Source organism: Rhipicephalus microplus, chromosome 2 (genome assembly GCF_043290135.1).
Source record: "Rhipicephalus microplus isolate Deutch F79 chromosome 2, USDA_Rmic, whole genome shotgun sequence".
In the NCBI taxonomy this organism is placed as follows: domain Eukaryota; kingdom Metazoa; phylum Arthropoda; class Arachnida; order Ixodida; family Ixodidae; genus Rhipicephalus; species Rhipicephalus microplus.
In genome coordinates, this window is record NC_134701.1 from 225689726 (window position 1) to 225715633 (window position 25908).

The following is a 25908-nucleotide window of genomic DNA, read 5'->3' on the forward strand; positions in this document are numbered from 1 at the left end:
ATGTTATGCAAGAATTATTGCAGCAACCATATTTGAATGCTCTCTCTGAGCGACCTGTGACCCCCAACTAAAAATTTTCCCCGAAGCCGGCTTCCAATTAACTTTGCGCAAGTTTCTTGTATAAGTTATTCATTGATTAATGGGACATTAACGGCAAGAAAAGTCGATGCTGATAGCTGACGGTCCAGAAACCTCATAGTATTTTTTCACCGAGGAAGTGCTTATTTTGAAATAAAATTATTTTTAGTAGTCCGCATCGCGTTAGTAGAGTAGCGATAGCACACTTCAAATTACCCTGCAACACTTTTTGAGCATGGTCAGAAAACGCTGCCGATCGGTAGTAGAGGCTCCCGGCAACACGCGAGCCAAATATTATAGCGCTGCACGTGGCGTGAAATTCACAATAAATTATTAAAGTTAGTTAATATTGCTTTCTCTTCCCTCAACAAATGACGGAAGACGCTCAAAAATTACTCGTAGAAAGTTCATCTATCAGCCATTGGCTGATTTGAACATGGCGCGCTCGCTCGTTACAGAGATCGCCGCAGGAGGCCGCTACTTGTCCACGCATGCGTGCGCGATCACACTGAAAAACCACGCACACGAGGAAAAAAAAAAGTGCCGAAGGTCACGAGGCACTGGTGACATATTTTCTTTTCCCCTGCCATCCCTTCCTGCTTAGATTTTAGCGCTTTCGCCGGGACGAGAGAAGAAAGAATCCAATTACAGCATGCGACGAATCTGGTAAACTACACTCGCACTGGACGGATTTTTAACATTTTTGCGGCGTTGAAATCCTGAGCCAATAAGCTTTTCCAGTAAATTCATTCCATGGTTACTTAAAAAAGTGTTCCAGGGCACTCTTAAGTGAAAATTTACACGACAATGTTCCCGTGCCCAACGTTGTCCGACTTTACTGCGCGGCCGTCGACACTAGTAGCAGCAGAGCGAAAGTAGCGGGAGCCACAGCAGCAATAACGGCCCTTGAACAATTTCCTGCCATGGCCTCCGAGATGGCAGGTGCGTTTCGTTCAACTAGGCACCACTAGATTGAAGTTCTTAATCGCTCACGCCAAAGTTTCATGTGGCTCGTCATTCCCCATAGTAACGTCCAGTGGCAATTTTTTCCATGAATGAAACAGAAACGAACAAGCAGCATTTTATTATGTCTCTTGATGCACGGAAGGTTCATTATTCAGAGCAGCTAGTTTGATTACTAGTGAATAATAGCACGCGGTAAATCTGATGTCATCTGAATCATTTTGCAAATGTTCTACTCGTAGCGCCTGTGTTGCCATGCATTTACATTAATTTTTTGGTGAGTAGGGCACTGCTGTAATAGTGTCCTTTTAGACATTGTCACACATTTAACTTTCACTCTTACATAAATTGTTATTTGACTTTATGTGCTTTTAAAGAGTATACACATGTAAGTTCAATCCGAAGCTTTACACAGAATTGTACCTTTTTACGCAGAAGGCCACCATGCAGTTAAGGTGCAGCGTATGTTCCTGCACAACAGTCTGACAGAGTGAAAAGAAACTAGAAAGAACAAGTTATGAACCTGAATTTTTTATTATTGGCAGAGCACAGACACATGCAATACAACACAGAGCTTCAGCTGCACAGCATTTTATCATCGTGTCTCTCATTAACTTCACGACAAGGAGAGGGCCAGTATAAAAAAAAATGGCAGCATATCCACGGATTGAATGATGGAGAGTGGGGCGAAGCATTCGTCCGTCCATGCGTCCGTCTGTGTGACCGTCCATGCGTCTGTTTGTGCGCCCGTCCCTGCGTTCTTTCATGCATCCGCCTCTGCGTCCGTTCATGCGTCCATCCATGCATCTTTTTGTGTGTCCGTTCGTTCATCTATTCAACACTCCAAGTCCCACCATCTCGCATCTTTTTATCATATATTCCCCATATAGAAGCACCGCCATCCAGCGGACATTCCAAGGACTAAACGAGAGGTGGCACACGCACACTTTCTTACGGCCTGCGCTTTGGGTCCACTTCCCACCTTTAACCACCTCGAGTTCATGGTATATTCTAGTTCACTGTATTCATGGCACTGCGACCAAACGCTCGCTAAACCTTTTGAAAACCAAGGAGGTTACGCCCAGCGAGTATAACGTAGCAACCTTTCCCTGTCAGATAGGGCTCAATTTACATGCCAATGGCTGCTAATGAGAAATGAGAGACAGGAGAATTCGGCTTTTACTTTGTTACGGCTTGCGCTTCGTATCTACTTCTCATTTTTAACCACCTTGAGTTCATTCATGGTATATACAAGTTCATTGTATTCATGGCACTGCGGCTCAACGCTCGCTAAACCTTTCTAAAGCTAAGGAGGTTACACCCAGCGAGTATAATGTAGCATCCCTTTCTTGTCCGATAGTGCTCAATGTACATGCCAATGGCTGCTAATGGGGATCGCAGCGTGCGCGTTGACTAAAAGCCGAATGCTCATGTCTCTCATTCCCCATTAGCAGCCATTGGCATGTACATTGAGCACTATTTTTTATTGTTAAACAACGCACAGAAGAAATCTCTCACTGGCACCACCTTGGAGGTCAAGTGTTATACCTATTTCGAGTATGTGCCACTGGTGGTTACATACGAGGGACGCCCAAGCCACGCCATAAGGAGCTTCGCCCCTAAAATGTGACTGTAGGTAGTTGTACCAGCTGTTGGTTCCTCAATAAAATTGGTGAACAGTGCAGGAGCCCATTTGCTTGACAGCAAACAGAAAAACAATGCCACGGTGGCTCCCAGTGCCATATGCTGCAACGGTTGAACACATATCTCCAAGATATAGTATGCAGAGTTTCCTTCTTGTCTTACGCAAGTAACTACCTTCTCATCATTCAACCAAGTTGATTTTTTAACAATCTGCATTGAAACCTCCACAAAGCACTCGAAGCAGAAATACGTATGTCCAAACACTGAAATTGCTAGCACAGAACCATAAATCAGCAAATATTTAAATCAGGGTTGCATAGACTATGAACTATGTGCCACAGACAGCTCTTTGTAAATGTACTACATGCTTGCAGCCCGATTTCCGGGTGTTGTGTCATGTTCATTCTATCACCATCGAAATACACACAGTTGTATTGTGCAGTTGTACTATGCAGTTGTATTGTGCAACCGAGCATGTTCTCAAAAACTGTGTGGGGTTTTATGTCCCAGAACTATGAAATGATTATGAGGCATGCCGTTGTGGAGGGCTCTAGAAATTTCGACCATCTGGTGTTCCAACGCGTGCTCACAGAACATAACACACGGACCTCTAGGATAGTGCCTCAATCCAAATCCGACCGCCTTGGCCGGGACCGAACACTCAGCTTTTTGGGTCAGGTGATGAGCACTGTAACCATTATAGAACCGTGATAGACATATCTGAAATCTGGTGCGGTCAAGTTGCACTTATGTTGCAGAAAACTTGACCGGTGTTCTTCAAAAAGAACAGGTATAAAAAAAAAGCAGCCTGTGGCATTGCAATCATGCAATCTAGAGCTTTACTATATAGCTATAACACAATAATCTTATTTTGTTATTAATTCAATATATTTGTCCTGCTGCCCCTGTTTTAATTGGTCATGCCAGAAAGTAATAGTGTTACTGACTTCACAGACAAATGGTACGTACTCATTTGTATTCCCCAAGTGTGGAACGAAGTCTGCATTAAAAGTATTAACTATACGCTAAATCTGCCCTTTCTACACAAGCATCATAAATAATTAAGTCGGAGCAACAGCTTTTATCTTCATGAGTTTAATAGAGGTGAAACTGAAGAGAAGTCACAACATGAGCAGATAAAAGAAATAGCATATTTTGGAGATAGACGAGGGTTCTAATGCAATTTTTTCTCCGGGTGCGTTACCCGAGATCGGTGTATCACAGGCAAAACATGTACTCACAAAAAACAACTATTTCACAAGTTTTCGCAGAATATATTATTATTTTTTTCACAAAAACAAAAGTGTTACTTTTTTACCCGGTGATGCTTCACAAACAGCTTCAGCACCTTTCATGTATATCCATTCACTGAAGCACATTTATTCACACGGACAACTCCCAACAAAGAAAGAAGTATAAGAAGGTAACCTTAGTGTTGATGATACTGGGCGTAACATTTAAGTAAGCAGCAGATATCTCGTTTTTCTATTTTCAATTCAATGAATAATTTCTGCACCGCAGGACCCAATCGTTGGTGTAGTTTGCAGTCTGCTCACAGACATGAACCACGTAATGAAATGCTAATGAACGGAACTTGGTAGTAATAATAAGTCACAGTTCTTGGCCTCCAATATGTAATGCCGTTGACAGGTACAGCGTACATATATTAAAACATATCTGCAACTGTGTCTCTCTTAAAGAAGTGCTAAGTAAATTTGAGTCTGCCCAGTTGTGTGACACTTAGAAATGGTCCAGACAGTCCTCGATGCATTGTCATGCTAACGACTGAGAGCATTGATGCAAGATTGTCAGAACACACATTTATACTTAAAAAAAAAAGTTGAAGTGTGACTTAGAATGGGCAATGCTGCCAGTTTCAAACAATGATCAAGAATGCTTTCCTCATGGCTGACGCTCGTCACCATGCAAACATACTATTAACAAAAATGGCCCTAATATACAAAATGTACGTAAGACGGGTGTGATGAACAATATCTGCGGCAGCCAGTACCGCTCTTAATTGTGACGAGTACAACAAAGGAGGAGTGTTGCACATTTAAAGATAGCTTCGACAAGTACGGTGCATGTAAGACGTGCACCTCGCCTCGATTATTTTCGTGCCCCCCGCATGGTCGTCGTTGTCCGCACCGATTGGCCGGCTCCTATTGGTTAGACGACAACACATGGTGGCAGCACAAGTTCAGTGGTCCGTAGTGTCTCTTCTCTTCACAGAGGCACAAGTAGTTATAAGTAGAAGGGCACGTGCAGATGACGTAGCGTGCTGCACAGCACCGTAAACACCCTGCTTCCGAAAATTGAATCTTTTTGTGTGTGTGCCTTTTAAGTGTAATTTCTGTCCCTGTGTGTTCAGTCAGTCCATCCTCTCATCGTTATTATGACTCAAAAGATGATGACGACAAGTGGTGAAGAGTTCTCTCGTGTGCTCTAGGAAAAAACAGTCTCCCTCTGTATCTTTTTTTTTTGCAGTTTATAAATAAATGTGAACAAAGCTTTGGGCACAGACACACAGAAATGACAACACGGATCCACATATTCACACGTACACGTGCGCACTGCTGATGCATCCCGACACATGCAAAGTTCTGTAGTCGTAGCTGGCTTGCTGTCAAGCTGCTTTGTGGTACTGCAGATGTGTTCATTGCAGAGAACAGGCATCGGCCGCTATCAACACACTGAAGTCGGTTAACCTTCGAAAGTGCCCGCCATGTTTAGCAGCTTGTGCGACAGATGTATCTTCGGACAGTGTAAGTCACCTTCAAGTTCCATGAGAACCTGTGCATGGTGAAACAAAAGACAGCGTGCTGAAGGGTCAAAGTATGCAATTTTTGTAAATGAAAATGAAAGAAAACACTGACTCCAGCTTATCCAAATTCAAGAAGGCAAGTGTATTGTAGCACAGTGATCGAAATCTCACATGTTATGCCGCAAATCGGTGATGACCTAATGATTTATCTTTATATTTGTAAACCTTGTCATGGCAGAGTAATGTTGAAACACAACGGCTGATTGCATTCAGTTATGGCCATTGCTTCTACAACGCTGCACTGCTCATCTTGCAGTGGTTGAACAAGCATGGTTATCTGTATTGAATATTCAATGTATGTAGATTGTTATTTGCATTGCTGTTTCAGATGTGATTTTGACCCACGCATCCTTATAATTGACTTGGCCTTTCTTAAGTTAAACTTACTTATAATGAATATGGATATAACATATCATCAGTTAGGATTGATTAAGTTATTATTAAGCTTGCCAATAATGGTGCTGTGAGTATATGTGTGTGACAAATTCTTCTACATCATTTGAATTTATTCTTTCACTAAGTGCTACTTCTTAATAACAGGCTTTGATTACATGGAGTGCATGCTGTTTTGCCATGCCAAGTATTGGTCATCTTGTCAATGTTAGATGTCGATTGCTGTTTTTGTTGAAGGCGGAAAGAGCTTCGTCAAGTTTTCGATATTTTTTGCATTCTCCATATTAGATAAAACAAACACAACTGTCTTTGCAGTCATGTTTGCTCTGATAATACGCCCTTCAAACTGTAGCTAGTAATATGGCTTAGCTGCTCTCTATACTTTTCAGCATACACGTGGAGCTCTTTGACAGCACCTGAAGGCCCTAATTCAGAGGAATGTGCCTCAAGAGATCAAAAGAGAGAGATAGGTTTATTTACAGAAAGGCAGAGAGGTCGGCCTGAGCCATAGCTTGCTCTAGCCTGCTACTCTATACTGGGGGAGGGGAAAAGGGAAAAGAAAGAATAATGAATGGCGATGGTAAGATAGAGAGGTGAGTATGTAGTATTCTTTTTAGCTGAGACAAACTTTATAGCCGCGCATATAGTCCAGTTACTTCCAAAACGGTTATAACCGCTCTTATGACCACAATTGCACTGTTGGCGTCTGGCCAAGGGCCCAGCACGGTCTCATCAGTTAATGACCTACTGCGATATCGTTCAGTAGAAGAAATCAGTGTTTGTCGTTCACGTGCGTACGCTTGGCAGACACAAAATATGTGCTCAAGTGTTTCTGGCACATCACAGTGTTCACAATTAGGACCAGTGTCACTGCGACCGATGATATGTGCATAACGTCTGGTGTACGCCACACCAAGACGAATGCGATGGATCATACTTGTGAGTTGCCGTTTCAATTTAGCGGGCATGCGGAACCTCATTTCCGGGTCCCATTTGTGAAGTCGCTGGTGTCGCCGTTCCGGTTTGGTCCAGTGCTGAAGTGTATAGCTGCGCATCACGCAGCGAAGCAGGGTGTTCGTGTCAGCTCGTGAAAACGCAATGTGTACTTCAGGGGCATAGCTTAAGGCATTTTTAGCTTCAGCGTCTGCCTCTTCATTTCCCATCACGCCGCAATGCACGGGAATCCACTGGAAAGTGATAAGATGGCCATTTGTTGAAGCAACCTGAATAAGTTCTGCGATTTCTATTGCCAAGCTGTAATATGGACCTTGCTTCATGATGCAATTAATAATTTGCAAAGCGGATTTGGCATCACAGAGATCAAGAAAAAAAGGAACAGATAATGAGACATTGCTAAAGTAAAGATATGTACCTTAATTTCAATTGAATTAAGCACAGCGATGTTGCACTTTTTTATTAGAAACAGAGCACCAACTAGCCCATCCATCCACCCACTTTATTGCAGTATAGCTATCACAGCTTCTTCTAATCCTCTGTAGTGCATTGTCGGCCCCTGCCCAATAACGCAATGTGGCTGCAGCGATCCGTGGTTGGACAGTGCTGAACAATTTTTTTCGTGGTTGATTCATAAAAGCATTTTTTCACTTCTTTACGCACCATCTGTGAAGTCAACTTCTTTTACTAGGTTTTGAGCCTTTAGTTCCTGACAAAAATTAACTGATGGGGGAAAAAGTTTTGAACCACGAATGGTTAACATACTTGAAAAATTCAACCCTGATCAGGCTTGGTCATCACTGAAAGTGTCACACATAGAGCAAGATAAGTGAACTAATCCTTATCTATTAGCAGGATTAGCAGACGAACACATATCACGCAGTGCAAAGCAACAGAGCAGTATGGACTTTGGAAGATTGCCTATATTCGCTCATATTGACAATAAGTTCATATACGGTCATCACTGCTATGGTCATCACCTAGAGGGCCTTCATCATCATCATCATCATCAGCCTGACTACGTCCACTGCAGGACAAAGGCCTCTCCCATGTTCCGCCAGTTAACCCGGTCCTGTGCTTGCTGCTGCCAATTTATACCTGCAAACTTCTTAATCTCATCTGCCCACCTAACCTTCTGTCTCCCCCTAACCCTCTTGCGTTCTCTGGGAATCCACTTAGTTACCCTTAATGACCAGCGATTGTCCTGTCTACGCGCTACATGCCCGGCCCATGTCCATTTCTTCTTCTTGATTTCAACTATTATATCCTTAACCCCCGTTTGTTCCCTAATCCACTCTGCTCTCTTCTTGTCTCTTAAGGTTACACTCACTATTTTTCTTTCCATTGCCCGCTGCGTCGTCCTCAATTTAAGCTGAACCCTCTTTGTAAGTATCCATGTTTCTGCTCCGTAGCTAAGTACCGGCAGGATACAGCTGTTATATACCTTCCTCTTGAGGGATAGTGGCAATCTATCTGTCATAATTTGAGAGTGCTTGCCAAACGTGCTCCACCCCATTCTTATTCTTCTAGTGACTTCAATCTCGTGGTTCGGCTCCGCGGTTATTACCTTCCCTCAGTAGACATAGTCTTTTACAACTTCAAGTGGACTATTACCTATCTCAAAGCACTGCTCTCTTTTGAGGTTGTGGTACATTACTTTCGTTTTCGGCAGATTAATTTTAAGACCCACGTTTCTGCTCTCCTTGTCTAACTCCATAATCACGAGTTGCAATTCGTCCTCTGAGTCACTCAGCAATACAATGTCATCGGCGAAGTGCAGGTCCTCCACACAATCTGTCCAACACAATCTGTCCTCCATCTTTCAGCAGATCTGATGTTACCTTATCCTCACCAGCAGCTTTGCCTCTTTGCATGCTCTCCAAGGCTTTTCTGACTTCTTCTATCATTACTGGTGGGGTGTCATCTGGGTTACTGCTTGTTCTTATAATATTAAGGTCGTGATTGTCCCGGCTACTGTACAGATCACTGTAAAACTCCGCCGCTATTTTAACTATCCTATCCATATTGGTAGTTATCTTGCCTTCTTTGTCCCTTAGTGCATACATCCGATTTTTCCCTATCCCAAGTTTCCTCTTGACTGCTTTGACGCTTCCTCCGTTTTTCAGAAGGTGTTCAATTCTCTCGATGTTATACCTTCTTACACCGGATACCTTACACTTATTAATCGACTTCAAAAGCTCTGACAGTTCTATTTTGTCTGTTGTACTTGAGACTTTCATGCTTTGATGCTTCTTAATGAGATTCTTCGTTTCCTGGGAAAGCTTACCAGTGTCCCGTCTAACTACCATGCCTCCAACTACCACTGCACACTCCGTAATGATACTCGTCAGAATATCATTTATTGTATCTACTCTAAGGTTGGTTTCCTCACGAAGAGCCGAGTACCTGTTCTGAAGCGAGACTCCGAATTCCTGTACTTTCCCTCTCAGTGCTAGCTCATGGATTGGCTTCTTGCGTATCAGTTTCTGTCGTTCCTTCTTCAAGTCTAGGCGAATTCGAGACCGTACCATTCTATGGTCACTGCATCGTACCTTGCTAACCATTTCCACATCCTGCACGATGCCTGGGTGTGCACTCATTATAAAGTCTATTTCGTTCTTGTTTTCGCCATTAGGGCTCCTCCATGTTCACTTGCGGTTTCCTCAATTTCGGTAAAAGGTATTCAAAATCCGTAAATTATTGCGTTCTGCAAATTCTACTAGTAGCTCTTCTCTGGCATTTCTAGTACCGATGCCATAATCTCCTGCTGCCTGGTCTCCAGCCTGCTTTTTCCCTACCTTTGCATTAAAGCCTCCCATCAGTATAGTATACTGTGTTTTTACCTTACTCATTGCCAATTCCACATCTTCATAGAAGCTCTCAACTGAAGCATCATAATGGCTGAATGTAGGCACGTAAGCCTGTGTCATCTACATCTTGTATCTCTTATTGAGTTTAATTATGATACCTACCACCCTTTCATTAATGCTATAGTATTCCTCTATGTTGCCAGCTATGTTTCTGTGAATTAGGAACCACACTTCCAGTTCTCTTCTGTCAGCCAAGCCCCGATAACAAAGGAGGTGCCCATTCTGTAGCACCGTATAGGCTTCATTATTCCTCCTAACCTCACTGAGCCCTATTATATTCCATTTAACACCCTCTAGTTCCTCGAATAGTACAGCTAGACTTGCCTCACTGGATATGGTTCTAGCGTTAAACGTTGCCAAGTTCAGGTTCCTATGGCAGCCTGTCCAGATCCAGAGATTCTTAGCACCCTCTGCTGCATTGCAGATCTGACTGCTGCCATGGTCAGTTGCTTCGCAGCTGCTGGAGACTGAGGTCCGTGAGTTAATTGACGTTTGCATGTGAGAGGTAGTGGCCAGATACTGCACCAGGGTGGCCCATCTTTCTTTGGTGAGAACCCCCCCCGTTAGCTCGGGTCCATGGTGCTGCTACACACCAAACGTCTGCTTACACAGACACCCCTGCGGCTCTGGAGAGATAAGCAAGTGACAAAAATAACTTGGCAACCAGAGGCTGCAACCTAAAAAGAATTCTAGCTTTTTGATACCTCTGATTTCATTACTCAGTATAGTTCGGCAAGCAACCTCATTCTAGTGAACTGGATCCGTTTGTGTCAAATTGTTCTCACTGCTGGTATAAACAACACACTGGGGAACAAAATTATAAGCAGAGAGTGCAAGGCATGTGTGTCTGTTCACTTCTGTTGTCGCAAACATCCCGCGGAGTTGTTTTGTTCATTGTAAAGCCAGCGTCAAAACTTTAGGGACCACAAAGCACAAGAAAGTTAATAATAATACTAACTGATGGGGTAAACATCTCAAAATCACAATACGGTAATGAGAGGTGCCATAGCGGAGGGCTCTGGAAATTTCAACCACTTGAGGTGCTTTAATGCACACCTAAATCTAGTACAACAGCCTCGAGCATTTTCGCCTTCACAGAAAATGCAGCCTCCATGGCCAGGATTTGATCCTGCGACCTGCAGGTTAGCAGATGAGCACCATAACCACTAGACCACTGTGGCGGATCAGACTCAAGAAAGAGCTGGATATCCCCACTGCTTTGGCAGGCAATCTCGGATTTCCGGCTTGCCCTAAAATGGACTAAAACACGTATTGTGCAGTTCGACTGAATGCAGCTACGAATTGCTGCAAAATTACTGACAAATGACTGTTATAACACGCTCAGAATATTATAGGTAGAAAAAAGGGGAAAGGGGACTTTCAGTTTCATTAACGATTTGGTTTTTGTGAAAGACGGCCATTCGTGGCTGGTTCCTACCCGTGACCATCATATTTTGACCTCCCCTGGGAAAAAAACATTTGCACATGAGTACAGCTGCAAAATAGAATGAATGTATGAACTTCTTCAAGTATTGTTATTGGAAACTTCCGAAACAGTTTTTCAAATACATTTAGAGTCTGTTGAAACAAAATTTTAGTGTACCATAGTTATGCATGAAGCCAAGCAATTTGATATATTTTGACGAGGTGTAAGCTAGCTGCAATCATAAAAGTTCATGGATTGCATTATGAAAGCTTTAGTTTCTTTGGAACTAAAATTTGATAGCAGTGAGTAGATGTGCAATGCATAAGCAGTGGTGCTGCTAATGATGTTATTTTGCCAGACATTGGTGAAGCTTACTTCTAATGTTAAAATCCAAATGTTATGATTCCTCTCAGTAAACATTACCAATATGAGTGCATAAATTTGATTGATTAATTTGTAGATTTAACATCCCCAAACCACCATATGATTATGAGAGACGCCGTAGTGGAGGGCACCGAAAATTTCGACCACCTGGGGTTCTTTACAGTGCGCCCAAATCTGAGCACATGAGCCTACAGCATTTTCGCCTCCATCAAAAATGCAGCTGCCGCAGCCGGGATTCGATCCCGTGACCTGAGGGTCAATAGCTGAGTACCTTAGCCACTAGACTACAGCGGCGGGGCTGAGTGCATAAATTTGTTCCCTTGCCTCTTTCAGGTTAGTGCTTCATAGTTATATTGTGCTTCTGGCAAGTAAAGTCCCAAACATTATGTAGATAAAGGGGTATTCTTTAAATGTCAAAGCAGTTTTGTTGCATGCACCGCTGGCACACTAATACAATCGGAACCTGAAACTGTGAAAGCAGTAGACTTTCATCAAACGAAACTCTCAAAGGATAAAAAAAATGTGTTCAGTGTAACAGGAGTTTCGTTTACAGAGGGATGAACACAGGTGCAGAATGTGGATATGAAATCAGTTAGACTAAAAGCAGTTGTTTCATTTATTTTGAGCAGCATTTCCGTTTATGATATATTTTTATTTACCAAGAGTCTACTGCACCAATGATTGCAAATGTCACACCAGTGATACAGTAGAGATAATGCACTAACCTAAAGAAGCTTTTGAGCAGTGATATCTCGAGTATGATTGGATCTTCCAAGTATAATTGAAATGGTTTGGTATACTCAGGATGGCATTGTCATCTTTAGGATCAGGTAAGAGACATTGTACTTTGTCGTAGGGGCCTCGCTGGTTTTGCATGATATCTGACTGTTGCTGGCTAATGTTTTGCAACATAAATAACGGCACAAAAACACTTGTGAGGCATCGACTTCTCCCCCCCCCCCCTGGTTTTTCCAGGATATGCAGTGAAACCAAAGTACGGAAGATGCAGAAAGAAGGGCAACGCACTTGTCCACAGTGCACGGGAGGATGTCGAGGTACGGAGTGAGGTTGTTGTCAATGTCGAGGTTCGATCCGCTGATGTAGAGACGAATGCCTCGCGACTGGGGACCAGTGCAAGGTTGAATGTCACGAACCATGACTTGTTGGAACTGGAACTTCTTGTGCCCCTTTCTGATGCCAGCACGGATCCCAACGACCATGTCTACAATGAGCGGCGACCCACTTACTCCGGTCCTGCACACAACCCTGCGGAGGCAAAGCTCACTTGGGACAGAGTCACATAAGACACTAATAAAACACGTCTTTCATTTCCAACAATTTGTCATAAATTTTGCTCAGTACAGCTTAACTGATAGGAAATTGTATGAACGTTTGCTGTAGTTCACTGCGGCTTTAGTTTTGTGTTACTGCCTCTTCCAAGGAGGGAGGAATACTATTAAATGCAATCAGAAGAACAGAAAAAAATTAATGCCTAGAACATAAGCATGAAATATTAATCAAGGCAGCCGGCCATCAAGGGTGACCTAGGAAGTTATAATGAGCTGGTATTGCAGCATTGAAGAACTTGGGAAAAGCACCGATATGACATTAAAGCCCCGAGGTTAAATCAATTGTTTCTTGCTTTAGAATGAAACAACATAAATGCTTACCTCACTGAGAAGTTGTATTCAGTGGAAATGCAAGGGATTCCACCAATCTTGACCTTATCGTAGATCTCTTGGCTCGTTTCCAGGTTGCTCCCTTCAATTGTGACCTGCATTCCACCTTCAATGGGCCCTCTCAAAGGATGAATCTGCAATGAGCATAAAACACATAAATCTAATCAGCCTACTTTCACAAATTCTATTCAACGTTAAAACACTTAGGTGGTTAATACACGATGAGCACAACATGTAGTGTCTATAGATCCCTACACATCAGACGCTACCGTAGGTCAACAAAACTTGTGGAGGTCACTCAGGCTCACTCATGAAATATATTTTGCCCTTGGGACTCACTCTGACTCACACTAACGAAAATTTTCTTCAATGGGACTCATTCGAACTCAAAATTGCCATATCATTACTCCCCTGGACTCACTCAGACTAACCAAAATATTACTCGCCCGGACTCACTCAAACTCCGACTTACAGCTCAATCTGAGTCTGAATGAGTCCGAGTGAGTGTACTGGTGAGTTTGCCGACCTATGGGCGCTACGGCAACTACTGATCCACCAATATTAAGGGGGGATGAATAGCACAGACAGGTGCGCAACTGCTACTGCCCAACGCTCTGTTATATTTAGAGCAGGCCTTACAAAACTTTGCAACTTACTTGAATGGGAGTTTTGCTACATGTATTGTGAATTTGTTAAGAAAATACAAGGCCATTCTAAAAATAAATGAATTAATTGTCTGGCTATATTTTTGAAGGAACATTGGTAAAAAAGATTTTTCGTGTAAAACGGTGAAATCTCTTCTGGTTATTAAATGTGCCCTGGGTATCCTTCAAAACCAAGATAAGAAGTGTTGGCACATGACCATTCTTTAGTTAAAAATATAAATGTTATATGGCTAGAATCTGAGGGCTGTTTTCTTGATAAAAAAAACTTTAGTAAAGAATACAATTCTGGTGGAAACAACATTCCTTTGCTTTAGAAAGTGTGCATGGTATTAAAAAAAGAAGTAATAAAAATTTGCATTTGGTAGCTTCAACTGTTACAAAGAAAATGTTCCTTTTTCTGATGAAAAGTAGTGTTTGGAGAAAACAAAAAACGCCATTAAAAGTTCGAGTTGCCGCAGTGCAAACATAGGATTCGACATGTTTGGTGCTGTTTTGAAATGCTTTCCACTGCACACGAAGGCTTGCCACTTCGTGGAGGCATTTGTCAGTTATGCTGGAATGGTCTGCCATGAAAATTGAAAAATCGCATCTTCAGCTATATTTGCCCTCCATCCCCCCTTAATTTTTATATGGAGAGAGGTGATTTACAGGTTAAATGGGAGGCTATGTTTCATTAGTCCATATGTCTGTTGATACATACTTGCCACTTGGAATTGCAATAAAGATGGCTTCATGTTTTGCTCGCAGCTGTGGTGAACGTATCTATACCTGGGGGTTACTACAAACAAATAAATGTGACATGAAAAAGGAAACCAGTGTGTGTAATTACACTCCAAGTGAGCAACATAATATGTGGGGATCGCTGCTTCATCTAAGCACAGATAATTAATGTACACAGACCGCCCGAGAAGTTTGCCTTGCATGGGCTCCATAAGCCCAAAGACTGCAAAACAGCACGACGCGAAAAACTCGCTGTGAGACGCAAGGACGCATCTTTCCGCGCCAACGAGAGCTCACACTCGAACGCTGACACGTCGCGCGCGCGTCAAGTAGAGAACCGGTAATTTTAAGAAACGCGCGTCACAGAAAGATCCGTAAGTAAATAAACAGGAAAACTAACGCCGTCGCGCAAGGCCGCAATTTGATTGCGTGCGCCCACGGAGGAAGGTGCGCCCTTCATAGGGAGCAGGCGAAGAATGACGAGACCACCTCGCCCTAGGGACAACGGCAAAACTTTTTCAGCGGCTCGCTCTCCTTGAGCGCGATTAGATTTGCGGCGGTGCGGTTGATTGGGCGCCCGGCGCGCCAGAACGGCGCTTATGCGCATGACTCAATTCGACGCGCATCTCTCGCTCCCAACCATCTTTCCCTAACTCCGTTCGCGTTACAGTTAAAATCTTGATCTCTTTTTATCCGAGCCATCCAGGGAGTTTAGTTATCTGGTTCAGTAGATTAGTTATAGCTGACGCCGCGCGCACTGCTACTCGGTCTCTGCTTGAAGCACTCGGTTTGGTCAAGTTGAAAGTATGATCCCTAGGATATTCTAGGGACCATAGTAAAGGAGCAAGCAAGCGCTCTGTAAGCGGCCATATGGCACAGTTTTACTTGCATCACGGAGGAAGGAAAGGTACCTTTCCTTCCTCCGTGACTTGCATCAAGCGATGTCTATCTCAATCTAGGCGTAACCATTGCGCTCTTTCGGTTTCGGCGGCGTAAAAGAGCGAGGGATTGTGGGATGCACCGTCTGCTGCCGGCTTCCGGTTCGAGAAGAGCAGACGACGACGAACCGCTCCGCCGCAAGCCTCAGAATATTCGAGATTCGCGCGCGTGGTCACCCGTTTATTTTCTTCCTAATAAACCATGGGCGGTTGTCCAGCCGTTGGCTGCTCCAACTCGGGCGTGAAAGGCAAACGAAGGTATCGATTCCTATAGAACTAAGAAAGAAAAATGAGGTGGGCCAGGGCTGTGAAGAGAGCCACAGCGACAGGTAGCCTTTGGATACAGAACGTTGAAGCCAGAATGTGCGAAGGCCATTTTATCACAGTTACATGTGTATTACGCACTAATAAAAAGCTTACGCATGAATTTGCTGCGAATATTATGTTGAGAAATAAATTGTCACGCAGGCACGCCCAGCAAAGATATTATTAGAACGCGCGGGTGAAATCTACCTGCCATACGAGATGAGCGCCGGCCATTGCACACATAACACGAAAAAAGTGAGAGCTTCACTCAAGAGTAAGTTTACACGAAGCGACGGAAGAGTCCATTTGCGTTTATCCTGGTCAAACTGTGCGCCAGGACGGCACACAAAGGAATAAGTGCGTTAAACAAGCACAGGGTTTCGATTACTCGGTGCCGTCTATGTCTGACTGTATTGCTTACGTGCCGCCATGCCGCGCAGCTTAACCAAGATCAGCGTTCAAATAAGCCTCTGGCCTCCACTAAGAAATGTATCTTATAGCGCGCTGAAGGCTAGAAAAAAAAAAAAGATATCTCAACACGCTCAATAAGTTCAACGCTTCATGCCGATCGACCGACGATGTCGGCCGAAGCAGCGATCCCAAAATGAACTTTCAGCACACTGCTACAGTCATCTCCATCCCCTGATATCTTTAAAATGGTGCTTTTTGTCTGCAGTAACATATCATACAATGAAAACTGTCTTCTGTATCGACTGATCTGCTAGCCAAAGTGACAGTACACACGAGCAGCGTAAAAGCATTGCAGATCATTTTAGTGCAATAAAAGATTTCCTTATAGTTCATGGCTTTGATTGATTGATATGTGGGGTTTAACGTCCCAAAACCACCATATGATTATGAGAGACGCCGTAGTGGAGGGCTCCGGAAATTTTGACCACCTGGGGTTCTTTAACGTGCGCCCAAATCTGAGCACACGGGCCTACACCACCACGGTTAAACAGAAACAAAAAACCAACTTCTAAAGAGAGAGAGAAAATAAACATTTGTTAATAACAAATGCACACTGAGCCTTCTTTGGGTGGGGCCCTCAGTTCAGGGCTCCATTGCCTTGTGCGACCCTGCGAACTTCTAAAGCACTGAAATTGGACGGAGAGGTGCTTTTTTTTTTTTCAAAGAAGCTGTACAAAAATATGTGCGCGTGCCGTTGCTAACCCAACGTTACTAGAACTGTTGCTAACCAGTGTGGTGCGTCGAACCGGAAGCCGTCGTATCCCACAGTTCCTTGCGATTGCCCATATTACCGGTCACCTATAGGTGAGTTGGTTAAAGCCCCTAGGGGCTTTAGGTATACTGCATCAAAATTATCCAAGGCCAGTTTTCTTACAACTCAAAGCGGTCACGGGCACTGCACCAGAACGCCTTCGATTCCATGATTTCACCCGACCACCTGAACCTACTTCAAATTAAAGCCTACTGTAAAACCTACCTGAACCTACTGCAATTAAAAGGTTCATTTATTTCTTCGATTATATCCGCATTATATGTGTCTATAGTCATCTCTTAACGTTAGCTGCCACGGAAAAAAATAAGTAGTTGAGAAAGCAGCGGCAAATATTCCATTACCGCTTATTTTTCATGCACAATTCTTGAAACACCGTACGCAGATGCTTCTCGAAAGCATGTGGAGGCGCACGCATTCGCAGGAATATTCAATTCAACACCCCTGTCCCTCCCAGTGTTAACGTGGACGCATGTCACTCTATTGCACTTGGCCACGCGCTGCGGCGGTGAAGTTAGTACTGAGCGCGATGGAACCTAAGATCCTTGTGCATAAACAGGTGTTTTTTCAAGACTTCATCTCTATCCAAATGCGGTTACCGTGGCGTCATGGAGCTTATGAGCACAACGCCAAGAGCTTTACCAGACTTCTTACAAGCTGCGGGGCTGCACGCATATTTACAATATCATTTCTTTATTTATGGCATACATTCGTTTCCTTCGAAAAAGAAACAAACAAAATGTTGAGTTCATTCGACTCTGTGAAGGAGGATCACCAATCCCGCTTCAACCAGCACTCATTAGCGTTTTGTATGAGCACGCTGCTTTTCGGGCGTTCTCACAATAAGCCTTCGACCCAACACACGCGGAGGAGATTGGCATCGCTGTGGCTCTCACCTACCCCTCTTCAAAACATATAATCAATTCATTACCGAGATCGCGAGGGGCCTGTCGGAACTATGAGCTAGGGTGAACTTCCCCGCTCGCTCAGCGCATACTGGAACCTAGCTGCCGATACGTTAATCCAACTCCGCGTAATCTGGTTTGGGCACCCGGTCACCAAGGACTCAGCGGAAACGAACAGGCTGATCAGGCCGCCCACGCACTCTCTTCCCGGGCTATCTCCCTGGCTGTGGAAGCCTACTCCCAATCAAACAATTTGGACTTTTCATTCAAAGACGTCACCAATTGCTACAAGGAGGAGCACCAGCGCTATCCGGACCCTTCTAAGGGACTGGATGGCGATGACGAGCGCCTCCTTTTAAAATTGTTTACCATACCCGACTGTGCTAAAGCATTTCAATTCATCCTTTGATGGCACGTGCCAGTTCTGTGGCACGTGCCATCATTACTGACAGCTTCCGGATAGCCTGGGCGTGTCAGTAAAATCCATCTGCCCCCCCCCCCCCCATTCCCCGAGAGAGGACTGGGAGGCGGCCTTGCTCGGCTGTGAGGCCCTGAAGGCCCAAGATGCCCCGATTCAACGGACGCGGGCGGCGTTGCTTGCCAATGGAGCTCCGGAATAGGGGCTCCACCTAGCGCTGTGAGGGGAGGAGGCCAAGGAGGCCCCAACCCATGCAATCACCTCTCTGTAACCACTTAATGGTTATTAAACGTTTCCCCACCACCACCACTCATACATGCCGCGCAGAACAGCGCCAAGGCTCGATTAACGCGGCGAAGCACGTACGAAAGCCGTATCTCTCCCCCAAGTCTTCTGCACAGCCTTCAGGATCGGCTCTGCGCCCGAGTTAAAAGAGCGAGCGGACAACGACGCTACGGTAATCAGCATTGTTAAAAGACCGTAAAGACAGCAGGTGCTCGCGCAGCAGCAAAATAGCGCACTGCAAGCCCTTGCGGTGCGGTCGCTGCCACTGCACATGCATCGTAACGCGAGCCGCCCGCAGAAAACCCGAAATAGCGTACGGCCCGCAAGGCCCGCGAAGCGCTGGTGTCAAGGCTAGGGGCAAACACTATTCTAAAAACGCGCGCGCGCACGCGAGCAGCACAGACACAAACACACAACGGTGTTAACATACTCAGGATCTTAATAAATTCCTTGTACGTCTGTCCGTCTGCTACCATACTCGTGCATACACTTTAACACTTTAAAGCACAGACGTATACAGGAAACGACTGAGCAAAGCTCCATCACTCCACGAAAAGAATTGATTTCAGATTGTAGCTAATAAATAATATCGGGCCGTGTTGCAAAGCTCCGGAAATTTCAGCCGTCTGGTATTGACATCGCAGGAGACACGAGCAAAGCGGGCCTCCGACACACCGCTTCAGAATGTAACGACGCCTTCTCGAGTGAGTAACATTTAGCGGCATAAGCTAGTTGGTAACGCGTAGCTTATTGGTGTAACAGCACAAACGCGAAACAAGAGGTCGGACGCAGGACACAGTGGTACAACATAGGTGAAGACGGAATCGGCGCCGCGAGTCGGTAAAGGTTTCAGCACACGGTCCTGTGCCATGGTTTCTTGTAATGTTTTTGCATACCTAAGACTGCTTCGAAGACAACCGACCGTACATTCACCTACCTTCATGTACAAACATTTCATTCAGGCAATCAAGCCGCAAATTTCGAACGAAACACTCCAAACTCTCGTCTGTTACATTTTGTTTGTTAGTCATCGTCCGTTACGTTTTAAGTGCAGAGGTCACGGCCCCGTTGTCGGTCTATATTATTTGTGTGAATATGCGCTATTTCATAATAATCGATTCGACACTGCAGTATCAAGCCAGGCAATTAACCAGGCGAACGTCCAGGTAGTTAGCATTTAAAAAATGCTATCAAACTATAAGCGCAGCGAGAATTTCAGATCGGGTCAGGGGCGAACGGGCGAATCATCGGGATAAACGTCCCCAAATTAGATAAGAATTCCCTAGATAAAACTTTTTTTATGAAACAAAAGGCCAAAGAGACGCAATCACCCTAGGGAGAATGATAGTTTCGTCTGCCGTCTCTAGGTGCCAGAAAGTCAGTTGTCCGGGATCAAGCGGGCGGGACGGACGTGTTTTAGTTAGCTCCCCGTTATTTCTTTGCCGGACCCTAATTACCGTATTCAGCATGTCAGTTGTTATAAGCGCGAACTGCGCAGTGTCATAGTGCGGAGGCGCCCTCACTGGTGTGGTCGAGGGAAGTTTCATAAGAGATTTTGTCGGGGTATCGTCAAGCGGAGTTTCCCGCCTTTTTTGATAGCCGTTGTAGTTAACGGTCGCGAGCGTTAATTCCCGGGTGCGTTAGCGTCATCGTTTCCTAACTTGACGACACTGAGGGAACAGCTTCGTAGTGCTGCCACACAACACCAAGGTGATTTAACTGCGTGTGTTTTTTGTCGTTCGCTGTAGTCCGTCAAGCGAAGTCGTCTGTCAGCCGCCGATCTTTCGTCTGCTCGGATTATGACGCCGCCATCTTTAACAGGTGAGTGACGCTTCGCGCCTTGTATTCTAATCTTATGCAACAATTTGTAAAGTGTGTTTTACACGATTTGAAACGCGCAGTCGTCTAACTTTTCTCAGTGGTTTCTAGTCGACGCTTTCTTACTGCTTGCGCAACTTTACCGAGAACTTTTAGCCGTAATAGGAAGGAGGGACCAGTGCAAGCAGACGAAGTGCCGCCGTGCCTTCCCGTCCTTTTTTCCCGCATAATTGTCGCGCACTGTTTTTTTTTCCTTTCGGACAGCTATTCCCTGGCATTCATATGATTATTTTTACTTAATTATGACCAGCTTACTCGATCAAGCTAGATTTATGCTGCGTCTTCGGAGCTTTGTCGTGAGGAAATGAGTTTGACTTTTTTGCTGCCCATCGTTCCAAACAGTGTGTCCGCTTTTTTGAATAGCCCTACGCCTGTCGGCACTTGTCTTGTATTGACGAAGGACTATCTATTCAAAGCCGCTTAGTAAATTTTCAGGTATCGATGCAATTTTCTTTATTTTCTATTTTTCACTTAAATTCGCAAATTAATTCGCTGAAAACATGAGAAGTTGGATGTAGGTGGCCGCAGCTAATGTTTATCTGTGAGGCAGCTTAATATAGGTGGGCTGCTTTGATTTTGCAGCATCAGCTGCAGATAACTACGAGCCCTTAGCAGCATGCACAAACAGGACTTGGTTTAATGAGGCGTGCCAGGACGTTTGCGAGAGCACAAGTATAAAAAAGAGAAAGAGGGAGGCACCCGCGCCAGCATGACGATGCAGCCCCCGTCCCTTGCCGCCTTGCGCGCCTTTTTTTCGCGCCCATTTTTCCCGCCAAATCATCGCGCACTGTTTTACACGCCATCTCGTGTTTGCGTTTCGATGTGCACGAGCGTTAGATAAAAGAGGATAAGTAGTGTTAACCTGCATGTTTACATTTGTCACCGCTAGAACGAGAAATCTTATAGCTCCCCCCCCCCCCCAAAAAAAGAAAGAGAAGAATGGGGGGGGGGGTAGACCCGCGCCAGCATGACGATGCGGCCTCCGTCCCTTGTCCCCTTTTTTTCGCGCCCATTTTTCCCGCCCAATCACCGCACACTCTTTCCGCGCCATCTTTATTTCATGCAGTGTTTTCCCGGGATTTATTCAAATATTTGTACCCATTTAGAACAATCACTCGATCAAGCTAGATTTCTGCAGCGCCATCGGATGTTTATTGTGAGGAAGTTAACATGCCTTCTTTTTGTCGGCCGAATTGTGTGTTGGCGTTTTGGAACAGCCGTGCACATGTCGTAGTGTAGCGCATACTCACGAATGACCCTAGGTACTCAAAATCGCAGAGTATATTGTTCATGGTGTATGTCGCATTCTTTTTTTTTCCTTTTTACTGGAATACTCCAAATGGTTCTCTTCGTTAAAACATTTGTGATACTAGGATTTATACTCGTTTGTTAAAGCTAATGGTTATCTGCGTGATAGCATAGGTCAGGTGGGCTACGTTGTTTTTGCAGCTGTTAAGTACGAGACTATTGCAGGATGGGTGAACAGATCTGGGTATTAGGGGGGGAGGAGGTCTGATACACCTTTGTGTGAGTGCTATGTACCTGCGCTTCAATGTTTGAGTGCGAGGGTGTTCGATTGGGGGTGGCGGCGGCGTAAATACTGCGTTCACCCCCATTCCCTAAATTGGGAGGAGGAAGGGGGGGGGGAGCAATGGATATATTCACAGTAGAGCTACAGGCTAAATTATATCCTAGTGTGTAGCGATACTACTGAGAGAAGCCTTACGTAGAACTATGTTCGAAATATTGTTCACAATCAGGACATATTTCCTTGAAGCAATGCGTCTCTATTGATCTCCCCATCAACAGAGCTTATGGTAGTTGACCCATGTATAATTGAACTGTTGCAGCATAATTTTTGTGGCATTCTTCAAGATTTTTTTCTTTCATTTCGCTTTTTACTGTGCTTGCTATGGTATTTTTCGTTTTTGTGTTATTGTGCATCATCATGGCATAAGGATGGGCGAGTAGTGATTTGGTCTAATAATTCCGAACAAAATCAATCGAATAGTATTTGTATCACATATCATAAATAAAATTGAACATTTGTATAATTACCCAGCCAACTTGCATTATATATCTTTAACCCTTAAAACTGGGCTCATGTATTCACAAATTATTCAAATTATTCTTCCAAATTATTTCCCAAATTATTTTCTTTCTTAAATAAAACTTGTAATGATGAAACTTGCCATATATGGTGAACTGTTTATTTGCTTTCGATTAAGGTATAAAGGTGATTTTTAATTAGACCACCCACATGGTTCAAATTGCATCTCAATTAGGACAAGAATGACGATTTTGTGAAATTCATGATTTTTTTTCATAATACTTACCTGAAGGGTCTAAAAATATTTTTCGCATAAAATATACCTTCTATAAAGTAAGTATGCATTGTTTAAATATTCATACAGAGTGCAGTATTGCCATAGCAAAAATGCAATCATAATTGATGTTTGGGCTAAACTTTTGGAGGGAAATGTGGCAGAAAATATGAGCTAATATTACTCAGCTTCAAACATTTTACACAAGCACATTTCTTTAATGGGTAGAACAATCTTGGTGTAGAATGAAGAAGCGGTACACTTAAAATATTTTTTTTTTCAGAAACAATACCCAGACGACTTTCTGGAAAGTTGGGAAGGCACCCAAGTGACCAAAAAAATTATTTTCTCTTCCAAATATTCTAGCAACTCACTGTTTTCAATGCAACAAATTAGCACAATATCTTTCTGCAAGGGGGTTTATCATTGCCTTGCGAATTCCCCACTACATTTCAAACACATTTGAGATACTTGCCAAAATGGCTGGGACGTTGGGCGTGGAGTAGGAGAGGCGCTACGTTTGAACCAAAATTTTTGCTCAGTCGGAATTTACACCTTCATGTCATGCAGGCTTTTATCGATAATGGAGACCATTTGGGACTCCTGACGTTGCCTCCCAAGAATGGTTCACTTCCCTCATAAACCTTATATAAAACTCCGAGACCAAAAGCAAGACTGCGTCCCGCCACCACCAAGGTAAGCAATGCAGCATGAAATATGGCAGAAACATACTGGCACCATTGAATGTAAAGCATTTCTTTGTGTGCTATAGGCACTTTGAGCGTCTAACTACGTATATCTATCTAGCCGCATATACCTGGGTACTCTCGGGATCACCCCCTTAACTTGATTGATTGATTGTGGGGTTTAACGTCCCAAAACCACCATTTGATTATGAGAGACGCCGTAGTGGAGGGCTCCGGAAATTTTGACCACCTGGGGTTCTTTAACGTGCACCCAAATCTGAGTACACGGGCCTACAACCCCCCTTAACTTGGGGTAGACCAAAACCAGCATGAGAGGGCAAGACGGTTTGACAAATATGACTCGCTGGTCATGGCATGAATAATGCCGCAATCTCATTGCGAACGTCATCAAGCTCTTTCCGCCAGATGTGTGGCACATGCCTGCAGGCGGGTATGTGCCACAGTTTATATCTATCTATTCTAGGAGCGGCGAGAACAGACATAGACAATTTTAACGCGTCAGCATTAAGAAAAAGCTCTAATCGGTTGCGTTGTCCCGACGAATTCACGATGAGAATAAATGTGAGGGTCCCAGAAGGAATCGAACTCCATCATTCTGCGTGGCAATCAAGTATTTTACTACAGAGCCGTGGGACTACTTTTCAGATAGACACTAATGTTTGTCAAATATCAATTGTAGTTGCAGTGCTAGCCATCTAATTTTATAAACATTACATAGGTACTCTGTGATGCAGCCGTCACGGTGGGTTAACGTCAAGGATAGTAAAGCGCCATCCGCTGAAGTTGGTTTATGTAGCAGTGCCCAGGACTACCATCTTCACGAGCACTAGCACTTCATATCAGCTCACCAAATGTGTTGCTAATATTCATGTTGTTGTTTGCATCGCTACGCAACAGTAAACAACTGGTTATACGAAACATATATGCGGCTGTTTAACGTATGTCTGTGCATACAACTGTATATTTCTCTACCATCACTTCCTAATGTTTTGCTCAATAAAAAAATTGCAACACAGTCGGGTTTCATTCGCAAGCTTCACATAACATCAATGCCCAAGGTATATGGTATCTGCTGAATTTTTGTGTGAACAAGCGTCAAAAGATAGTGTTATAATATTAACGTAGCTCAACAGCAGAGCCTGATTATACTCACTCATAGACGAAATTTAGTCATCATATGCGCCAGAGGTGGCATGCGTACTTATACCTACGCCATTTCTGTTATTTCACTGATTCATTATTGCGCGAAAAAACAAAATAAATCCGAACCCCCCATGCAGAGGGCATAAATCGTGAAGGGGGGGGGGCATCTCTAGCAGGGTGAATTCAGGCTGGGGGCAAACATGCCTTGCATGTGCCTCCCTTGAGATTTGTTTTTCAAACATCATATTTCAATTTCTGCAGCAGTGAGTCGCGCTTTCAACTTTTTTTTTTAAAGGAACACCAAAGAGAAACAATGGCTTAGTTTTTACTAATAAACTGCATTTTTAGAGCTGTGATACCATAGGTTTCACTGTCATAAGTTCATTATTAGCAAAGAAAATCAAAGATATATTTTATTTTTAAATTTCGCTCCGAAATCTCTGCGCGTGACGCAAGAAATTTCAAAATGTATTTTTTGTATTTTTGCGACATTGGCTCGATGAACTTTTCTGAAAGTTCATGCGCTAGGTTTATGGCATACAGACGACAACGTTCTTCAGCTTTATCGATTAGAACCCACATAGGGCCTAGTAGACGCCTTCGGAATTTATGACGTCGCAGCCTTTGGTGCGGGAATCTCAAAGTGGTGTATCCAATCGCATGTTTCTTTTCGCCCCCTTTCTCGCTTACCAAGCGTCGCATGTCTTGGTAAGAGTGGAGTTTTCTGGTTTGTGAAATTGTACTTCACTAATATGCAAAAAATTGTTTTGCTCTTTAGTGTCCCTTTAAAACACTATTATCTTGTGGGGTCATGTGTGCCTACTCATATAACTCAGCTGGGCGATTCCACGAGAGATCGACATGGTTCCAAAGGTTGATATTTTAGATTTGATTGACTATTTTATATTTTGTGCACATACCACCCAGTAGCCCAAAATTGAACTTTGTTTTTTTTTTCTAACTGCGTAATTTAGAAGGAAGAAAGTATAGAACTTATTCTGTACGGAGAGACCAATTTCGTCCCTTGTCATTCTCAAAAGTTAACGATGATATAAAAATGCAAATATTAACGTTACATGGACAACCTTTTTTTAAAATAAATGTACACATAATGAAGAGTGAAGCAGCATCGCTTTAAGTCTGTGGGCTGAAAAACTGAAGAAA

At 43.8% G+C, this 25908-nt stretch overlaps 1 protein-coding gene and 1 long non-coding RNA gene across 7 annotated transcripts in view; one reads left to right on the top strand and one right to left on the bottom strand.

Annotated features, from left to right (window-relative positions):
• Positions 1-1556: 1556 nt before the first annotated feature.
• LOC119170364 (plexin-B2) overlaps positions 1557-25908 on the bottom strand; it is a 162942-nt gene continuing 138590 nt past the window's right edge. For all 6 annotated transcript variants that reach the window (XM_075876558.1, XM_075876546.1, XM_075876574.1 and 3 more), the window contains 3 exons: positions 13207-13349; positions 12563-12802; positions 1557-5478 (listed from right to left, as the gene is read on the bottom strand). In XM_075876558.1, the coding sequence (XP_075732673.1) occupies positions 5415-5478; positions 12563-12802; positions 13207-13349 (447 nt within the window). In that variant the 3' untranslated portion in view covers positions 1557-5414. The remainder of the gene's footprint in view (positions 5479-12562; positions 12803-13206; positions 13350-25908) is intronic.
• The window catches only part of LOC142775238 (uncharacterized), an 84897-nt gene continuing 78443 nt past the window's right edge, over positions 19455-25908 (top strand). Inside the window, exons 1-2 of the long non-coding RNA XR_012886713.1 lie at positions 19455-20513; positions 23465-23590. This is a non-coding gene — a long non-coding RNA (uncharacterized LOC142775238). The remainder of the gene's footprint in view (positions 20514-23464; positions 23591-25908) is intronic.